General features: G+C 33.4%; 1 protein-coding gene across 2 annotated transcripts in view; it reads right to left on the minus strand.

Annotated features, from left to right (window-relative positions):
- The window catches only part of SecS (Sec synthetase), a 20,230-nt gene extending 15,510 nt beyond the window's left edge, over positions 1 to 4,720 (minus strand). For both annotated transcript variants that reach the window (XM_043032968.2, XM_043032967.2), the window contains exons 1-4: positions 4,600 to 4,720; positions 2,207 to 2,333; positions 1,473 to 1,602; positions 993 to 1,136 (exon numbers count right to left, since the gene is read on the minus strand). In XM_043032968.2, the coding sequence (XP_042888902.1) occupies positions 993 to 1,136; positions 1,473 to 1,602; positions 2,207 to 2,320 (388 nt within the window). In that variant the 5' untranslated portion in view covers positions 2,321 to 2,333; positions 4,600 to 4,720. The remainder of the gene's footprint in view (positions 1 to 992; positions 1,137 to 1,472; positions 1,603 to 2,206; positions 2,334 to 4,599) is intronic.
- Positions 4,721 to 10,000: the final 5,280 nt, after the last annotated feature.

Genomic DNA, 10,000 nt, shown 5'->3' on the forward strand with positions numbered 1-10,000 from the left:
ATCCTCAGAAAGTTTCCCACAATATAAAGAAAGATAAAGAGGATAAAGAAGAAGAAAGATCTAGCTAATAAAAATCAGGACAATAAGTTTTTATCATCCTGAGCAAAAAGTTTGACCTGCCAAAAAACTGAAAAAAGTCAGATCTGGGCAGATGCTGATGCTGCATGTCATGTTTTAGCTTTTTTTTAGATAGAAAGTTGGCATCTAGAGTCACATTTACTAGGCCTACTTGACCTCAGCTGTTTACCTCATTCTTTTCTTTTATTTTTTATTCTTTTAATTTCTATTGATAATATTATTTTTATGGACATTGTTAATATAAATAATAATATTATCAGACTCTTAACCAATTGCTGACAGGGTACCTAATGAACTAATTGGTTGTCAAGGCAGGCGGTCTACGTCACAAGCAGCACCGGCTGAAATTTAGAGGGACGGGGAAAGGGTTTTCTCCTCCCTCTGGGTAGCGCAGACTAGCCCAAACAATATTTTCCATAAATCCATCATAAAATGCGAGTTTAGGCTGACTTTGGAACCCCTGTAGCTCTAGAGCTAGCATCGTTACAACCATAATACTTCATGACTATGTGCGTGCTTCAATTGTAAGCAGATCCTGATGTTGCGTCATGTACGCATTGACACCTGTCTTTTAGGCCTAATCGGTGCCTACATGTGTCATGACACCTATACACAATGGGTTAATAACAATAAAAAAAATAATAGCAATACAAATGAAAATTCAAAGAATGAGGTGGTGAGCAGTTGAGGTTGCATAAATTTCATAATTAACTAAATCTTTGTGAAGCCATCTATTGAAGAAGAAAAAAAAAGTGTTAGGCCTATGCACTTCAAAAGACCCATGCGTTTTGTCCAGGCAGAGCTCAAACTGCTCCATTGTTAACAAGTTAATATGGTAAACAGTGCATGTATACATGAACTCATAACATCAACAGGCTAAAAAAGGATCTACTGTATATAAATGTATACTGTACCTGTAGCTCTGATAACATCTAACACCATACAATTTGTAAGTTTATTCAAGAGACTTGAGCCTGCAGCTTTAGGCTGAACCTCTGCAATGTCTCCTGAGCGCCCAATACCATGACCAAGACGGTAGTGACGTTTTGATACCAAGCCTGTAACAACCAAATGCAAGAGAGGATTCATGAATAACCTGATTTAACTTAGACACAATTTATGAATAATTTTAATTAAATGAAGTATTTAGTTATATCATTCATTTGGTTGAGAGCAACTATATTTCATCCTTGGATAGTGTTTGAGAGAGAAAAAAAAGAGGGGGAAAAAGTAAAATCTCAAAATCATATTTGTGTTCTCGTAAAGTTAAATGGTGTCTCACTATATTTTCCACATCTAATAAGTAGCTAATGTATACATTAGTATTCAAACTGTATTTGAATAATCTTGAATGATGATAAAAAACATCTGCCAGAAAAAGAATAAAAACCAACCTGAATATATTCTCGCTTCACGTTCCCCAACTCCACAGTTATGGGGAAAATTATTGCTGTCCATGAGAGCTAAGTCATTCAAGAAGAGCTCAATGGTGGCATCATCCCAGCCTTCCTCCGGACATTTGTTCTGCAGGAGAAAATCTTTAGGATATAGACTTTTCAGCTATTCAGCAAAAGCAGAGTGAAAGATTAATTATAAAAGTTAGGGGTTTCATCTCTACACAGAAGTCACCATCAAACAACTTAATATGTCAAGTTATATGTATTTATAAAAGAACAAGAAGTAATAAAAGGAATCAATGAAAATATGAAAAAATTAAGGAAGTTATGACAAGATTGCAATGGACAAAATAAAATGAGTTAAAAGGTTGGTATATAATGAGTTAAACTTGAATATAGATAACCAATTTTCATCTAATAAACAAACAAAAATGATTAATCAACCCTTCTGAGACAGGCCACATCTTAAGATCTTCAGTGTGGGCTGAGCATCTATCAATGTGTGTGTTTTCTATTATTTTCTAAACCTGGGGTATGAAATATGAGTCTATATATGATATATTAACAAAGTGAAATCATGACAACTGGAGGAATAAATGGCTTGTAGCTTCAACAAAAGGAGAAATGCAGTATAAAAGTAATCTAACCCCACAGAAAGATATTTCTACACTCTCCTAAACCACAGGGGGCAATTCCATATTATTCTCATTTCCTACACTATACCACAGCACCTGTTCCATGAGAATCCTGATCAGCTTCTCCCGCGCAGTTCTACTCTCTGACGCCTGGTGAAGGTAGGTCGAAGGGACCAAGCGTTCAGCTAACTTGTATGAAGTTTCATTCATTTTTGTATGTTATCTGTTGGGCATATAATGTCATTAGTAAGATAATAGTAAACACTGATATTACTAATATGTCTAGTAATTATGCTAATAATGGCAAAAAAAAAAAAAAAAGTCAGCTGCTGGGGCTGCCAATAATGTCAATGATAATGACAAAAATGATAATGAAAAAAATAATGATAATATCAATATTAATAATAATATAAATCTTAACGATTACAATAATAACCCATGCCTCATGGGCAGGAGGGGCTCTTATATCTAGGCCAACAGTCCTGCTAAAGACGTCTCAATAAAAGTACTGGTGCTGTCATCACTGTCCTTGTAGTTGTTGTGGGGGTGAAATAATATGCAAATAATAATACCTATAACATATGTTCTCCCTTTTGTATTCTATTCCTGATATAGTGATCTGACTTTTCTTTTAACTTATCTAACACTGATAAAAGGTTTGTGCCTCACCATATGTCTTGTTACCATTAATCCTACTCAAATTACATAGTATCCCCAAGTTTTAGACAGCATCTTAAACTAATGGCATAAGCCACTTATTCCTATTTAACCCTTTTAACGCCAGATGATGTGACATCTAATGGCTTCGCTGGTTTTCCAGGTGTAATGAATATCTTGTTACGGCTTTGTCTGGCTTTCAGCTTGGACTGGTTCCCTATCCCACATTGTCAATGTGTATCATGCACCAGAACCAATACAGCAAACACACAATTGTCTTCAACATACAAAAACTAATCCTGAATAAAAAGCAACATGATACCCTCCTTCCATATGGCTGGCCCATCAATTTAACCCATTCGCGCCAGTTGACATGTGGTTTTTGCGTCAGACGCCGGGGACGAGATATGAGGGCAAGGCTGGTGCTCAGGATGAGCTAGTGGGCAGCCCAGGCTCATGGCTTGTGCGTCCGAGAATCTCGAGGCGTTAGGCTTATGTGTTTAAAAACCCTGGTATTGCAGCTGTGCAAAGCCAGAACTGCCGCGGCGTGAACGGGTTAAAAGTTATCTCCGAGTGACATACATGCCTGCCTTGGCATCAATGTCATTCCTCCAAGTGGCATATATACCATCCCATGATTTAAATGGCCTTGGCAACGGATGGCAAGATGCCATGCCACGTGAGAAGGCGGCAAGCATGAAGTAGATCAGGAAAATTGTAGGCTAAAACACATTAATCTTGGGTAAGTCACACGAATAATTACCAAAAATAACCTGAAAACTCCATCTACACTTCCTGCGAACCATACGCAGCCTGGAATAAAAACATCTTAAACTTATTTCTCACAGAATACAGAGGGTCACTGTTACCATGGCACACAGAAATTCAATTTTGATTTTGTGCCTGTGCCGTTATCAGGGCAATTATAGTCTGCAAAATCCAAAACCCAATTACATAACTTAACGCTACCCTGTTTTGAGGTTAGCCTTGCCAAGGGAAGGACTTTCCCACCTAGACCCCCCTTTTCAGAGCACGTCATGCTACTTAACTCAATTTTTTTTTTAGAGAGAAAAAGTCTTTGCTATATATAATTAGTTAAAAAAAAGCAGTCTTTCGAAATATAACCATACAGCATTGGACAAAAACATGGATAATATGACCGTTTCCAGGAATAGGGGTGTAGCACCCCTATTAGGCATCTATAGTACATATTAGTATAAATTATTGAATTTTATGTGATTTATTCCCCTGATCTACTTCCTGCTCTCTCCTGCTATCAGGCCCAGATTGTGAGGAATAAAGAGGGGCTTAGGGGGTACATTTGACTATATATGAAGAGTAGAAGGCAAGAGGAATCCACTGATACCACTATCATGGCATTCAGAAACTGTACCTTGGATTTTGTCGAATAATCAATTCCATACACTCTTCTGCATGAAAACAACATGCATGCAAACTGAAACGACACCAATTTCAAGTGCACATGATTTTCAAGTATTCTCAGAGTGTATGTCAAGCGCCGTGCCAAGTGTCCAACCTGGCAAGGGCTCAATCGGGTACCGGACAAGACTTTTGGACTCTCCACTTGCAATATAACGAGTGTAGAGTCCCATTTTGAATGTCGCGGCGGGTTTTCGTTGAGTTTTTATCATTTAAAAGCAAAGTTCCTTATACAAAATAGAAAAGAAACATGGAAACAATGCAATATATCAAAACATATGTCATTCTCCCTCGATCGAATAGTACTCAAAATCTGTGGCATTATTTCACGCCCAATTCGAAAAGTATCAGTATCTTTTTCATAGGAATTGACAAGAAAATCATATACTTGCCTAGAATATGTCGCTAAAGATACTTGTCGTCTCCCACTGTATGTGAATTTCGTTGTTTTTTTCACCGATAAAATTGCTTCTTCCTGTCCGCAATGCAGGTGAGAGGTTTTAAATCCGGCTTGTGTAGTGGAGTTTTCTTTCTATCTTAAGCAACATGTTTTATTCTTTTTGGTTTATTATACTAATTCAGTTAGCGGTGAATTACGAATTATCTATTTCGATTATGTAACACTTTCTTTAAGGCTCTTTATTGTCTTATATGAATAAATGTATGAAAAAGTGCCAAATATACTACATCAAGGTTGCAATGATAGGGTTTAGTACTGTTCAATAAGCCTTCATGTATGTTTGAAACCCCATAAAGAAGAAAGAAGAAGAAACATAAGCAATAATTCATAAATGAAGTCTTCGGAATCCTAAATATTGATTTCATTCCGCAAAGCACACTGGGAAATATTTCAAATCGGGGAGATAAACTGGCTGTAGAAAATACACATGATTTCAACAGGAGAGCAATATATATCAATTATCTTCAAAATATAATCATACATGTAATTAGGAGCAGTGACTCATACTCTAAATAGAAAGAAAAATAATGGCTGACACATCACACATTCGTTAAAGCTGGACACTTGCTGCATGAAACACCTGCCTAGTTTCTGACTGAATATCATAAAGAAAAAAAAGAAAAAATGTTTCGACGGCGCTTTTCCCTAGGTGCGAAAAAGACCCACTAATTTCTTGATACTCTAAATCTTTAAACGTTAGTCCACGGTTGTAGCTTTCAGTACGTTATAAAACAGGTATGCATTCATCTCACCTATAACACCTATGTGATAATTCAATGTTATCAGGCTGGATGCTCCACGTGTCAGGGTCTGATAATCGTGATAACGGTGATGATGATGATGGTGCTGAATAATTTTAAAACACCAATATTAAGAAAATTATAATAAGAATAAAACCAACAAGATGATAAGAATAAAACCAACAATAATATTGATAATGATGATAATGAAAATAATGGAAATATGAGTATTTTTGTCATTGAAACAGATATGGATTACAATGACAATAAACGAGTTAGTAAAAGTAATGATAATGGGAATAACAATATTGATAACGATAGCAGTGATGAAATAATGATCATGATCATAATGATAATAACAATTATTTTTATCCTTATTATTATCATTATTACATTCCATATTGTTATCATTATCATGATTATCATATTGATTACTATTATCCTTAAAAATCATTATCATATCAATTACCATTATCATTATTACTATTATTATCATCATTACCATCGCTGTAATTATAATTAGTATCATTGTTTTCATCATTATTATCATTCATATCATTATCATTCTTATTACCATTATCATTATCATCCTCATTATTATCATTATTGTTACTGTTATCTTTATCATCATAATCATCTTAATTAGCATCATCCCCATCATCAGCATTATCATAATTGCAATAATTACGGTAATAATAAATTCAAAACTCATAATAATGTATTTTTCTAAGGAGAGAAATTACAGTAATAACAACAATGATGATGATAATGATTATAATGATGATGATAATAATAATTGTATTAAGAATTATGATAATCATAGTAGTAATGGCAATGATAATAACGACAATAATAATAATAATAATAATAATAATAATAGTGGTAATGATAACATCAACAATAATGATAATAATAGGGGTAATGATGATAATGATAATGATAATGATAAAAATGATAATAATAATATATTGATATTAACAATTATTATCATAGCATTAATAATAACGATAATAATAATGATAATAATAAAAATGATAATAATATATTAATATTAATAATTATTATTATAGCACTAATAATAACGATAATAATAATGATAATAAATATGATAATGATAATGACACCAAACGTGATGATAATGAATATGTTGATAATTACTGTGCTTTAGTAATAATGACAATGCTGATAAACATCACAATAACAATAAAGGTAATAATGGAAATAATTATTAATGATCATGGTATTGATAAACTTCCATAAACAACATCATTCATATCACTGACGTATATCTCTTAATATATACCTTTCAAAGTCTAGACCAGTAGTCGGCACTCTGTGGCTCTTTCGGAAGGGCTGTTCGGCTCTTGTCCGCTCCTTGGAAAGTGTCTGAATTACCGTAAAAAGAATAACAGCTAAAATACTGGCATAGAATGGCACCAGGTCTCTGCTAGGTCCATCTCTAGGAAATCATGGGATAGATTATTACTAGTATTATTATCGTTAGCATTACTATTACTATTATAATTACTATCATTGCTAATATTGTTATCATTGTTAATTATACTTCCTTTGTTTTAGTTCTATCTTTCTATTTTGTAAGTACGGGATAATGTTTGTTGTTGTTTTTTAAAAAAATCAAGATTCATAATGGAGTTATTAGTAGTAGTACCATTATCATTATTGTCATTGTTGTTATTATCATTATAATTAACATTATTATCAGTTATTATCATCATCACTACTATTATAGTCAACATTAGTATCATTACCATTAAAGTGTATTTGATTATGTTGTCTGGGGGTATAACTAACCCCCATGTTTCGCTTTTCCATTCTTAATTTACGTTGCGGCTCCAGAATCACTGCTTTTCTGCCAACTTTGAGGAAACAATCTCTTCACAGGAACACTACTTATTTTCACAAGAAGTTGATGTAAAGCTTCAAGGGCTACGTAACTTGAATGGACTTTGGGAACAACTGCTCTTGGCTTAAAGCCTGTTTTAAATTTTAACAATTACCATAGCCAAATATTGCACTCATATTGGATGCTAATGGGTATTATTGGCGTGTCCTTCTGTCTCATTCGTTGCATAATTAGGGCTGATCATAATGGCCGTATTATTAAAAAAAAAAAAAAAATCACTCAACTAGTAATTAAACAGATATATAATGATCATATATTATGTTTTTCTCTCTGTCAAAGGTAGGATCAAATCGTGATACCTAAAAAGCTTTCAGTGATTGTTACTTCCGGATATTATCGATGATTAAAATGATATGCCAACTTCGAATATATTACGTAAAATTTACTTATTGATTTTCAATCAACTTGTTAAAAAACACTGAATATCTTACATCGAGATATGAACCATCAATTTATCTCGCGTTTTCATTTTCATTTCATATTTCAGTTCAAAAAGAACAATTTGTTCACTACTTCGAAGAAAATACCATTTCTTGGTATTCTTAAAAGCAACGTCTTTTCCTTTCCTCCAACAAACAAATCACATCACAATTAAGAAATTGCAACTGAATAAGAGAGCGGGATCTTCTTCGGGTAGGTCAACCATAACACGGGAAGGGGTGAGTAGGCTAATCAAGCTTCTGTTTTCTCAATAATGCGGTCATTAGTATCATACCCACTAGACGTTTTTTTTTCTAAAAGTTGTGCGCTATTCACACCTACTGTCTTGGCAACTCATATCTCCGACAATCAACTTATCTCAAAAGAAGTATCTAAACACGTCTTTTCTCTCTCTCTCTCTCTCTCTCTGTTGTAATGAAGGAACGGCCTGTCCCTGCCCTTGAAGCGATGACAATACCTTAGATATGAGTAAAAACATAATGAAAGTACAAATTTGGTAACATCTTTTTACGTAGAACCTGTTACTCACTCTTTTCTACTATGATGGTAACTAGAATTATATGAGTATTTAGAATGATAACAATAAATATAAACCGAATCCTCCATGACATTTAGATAAAATACTGCAAAGAAATTGCTTTCCTTGTCAGTGTCATGTACCAAAATGGGGCGAAAATCTGGAAGTTGTATATCGTGCCCTGACAGGCTTGTGGACAAGTATATCCGTTTGCGTGGAACACACAGTACACAATTGTCATACCATGTTAAATCAGAATGCGACGAAGACAATAATTTGTAACAAAGTGGCTTAGTTGGGTGCACTACTTTGGTCAGTGGAGATCTGTCACCGATCCCTTCATGAAATTAAAATCACCGACCTTATAGATTAACAAAGAATTATCTGCGATAGTATTTATTCTTCGAAAATCATAACTGACCATGACTGACGGCAACTGTCATTGCTGCCAATATATCTGACCATTCTAGTATGGTCTGGTAAACAAGATACCTGAACGTTTTGATGTATGATCGAAATATTGCTGAATGCTTCCATGTTCGGCACACCTCGTATGATTCGTGGTCTTAATCAGTGCTTCTCGAACTGGGTGCTGTGGCAAGGGTAGTAACTTAAGATGCCGCAAGATTTGAAAGGGAAATAAAAAAAATCTAGCATAATTTCCGTGTCACAAAGCAAAATCATGTATATCTTAGTTCCCATTTCATTTTAACCCTATGTACACTTTTATTCAGTAATTCACAAAATAAATTTACATAAATTTTATTTATTTTCGTTATTTTTTTTTATCGAGTTATTGAGTTATCAATGATTATCGTGCCTATTTGTATGGCAGTCTTTATTCAAATCCAAAGTTACTCTCACACCGCTGATAATTTTCACATTTATTATTTGGACCTGTTACTTACATAGATTCATAGAACAGGTCAACATGCACTCTATATAAATAAATTCATGTGAGCAGAGAGGTGCAGAAAAAAAATGAGTTTTTTGGTACCTTGTCTGAATACCTGGGCGTTCGAGCCATGTTTCGATACCCTACCAACGTATCTTGGGTGGAACTAATAGTATCGGATGGTAGGGTTAAATACAGTGTTTATACATCATGTTCCATACATGTTACCAAGAATTACAGATATCTGTCAATCTTAATTTGAATCGTTATAATTCTTTTAATGTGATTATCATTATCGTTACCACTATCGTTATCATTATTATCTTTTATATAATTATCATTATCACTGTTATTATCATTATCAATGTTATTATCAACATTATCTCCATTATGTTATTATCATAATTATCAATATTATTGTTATTATCATCTTCATCTTTTTCCTTATTATCATTATTCCCATCATTATTACATAATTTCCAATATTATTAACATCATAACTATCATGATTTTATCATTATTTTTATTTCTGCTGTTATTAGTACTATTATTATCATCATTATCATAATTACAATCATTATTTTCGGTTTCAATTTTTCTGTTCTTTATCTATTGTAACAATCTTTGTCATTACCATTGTTATTGTTGTTATAGTTATATTTATTAATGTTATTATTTTTTTTTTATTGTGACATTTCTTTTCGATATTGTTATTATAATTTTAATTATTATCATTATCACTATTATTTTTACCATTAGCATGATCTTTATCACTATTATTATTGCTATTATCATTATTATCCTCATTTTCATCAT

This window comes from Penaeus japonicus, unplaced genomic scaffold, assembly GCF_977035675.1.
Source record: "Penaeus japonicus unplaced genomic scaffold, GWHDUDI00000001_assembly GWHDUDI00000002, whole genome shotgun sequence".
In the NCBI taxonomy this organism is placed as follows: Eukaryota; Metazoa; Arthropoda; class Malacostraca; order Decapoda; family Penaeidae; genus Penaeus; species Penaeus japonicus.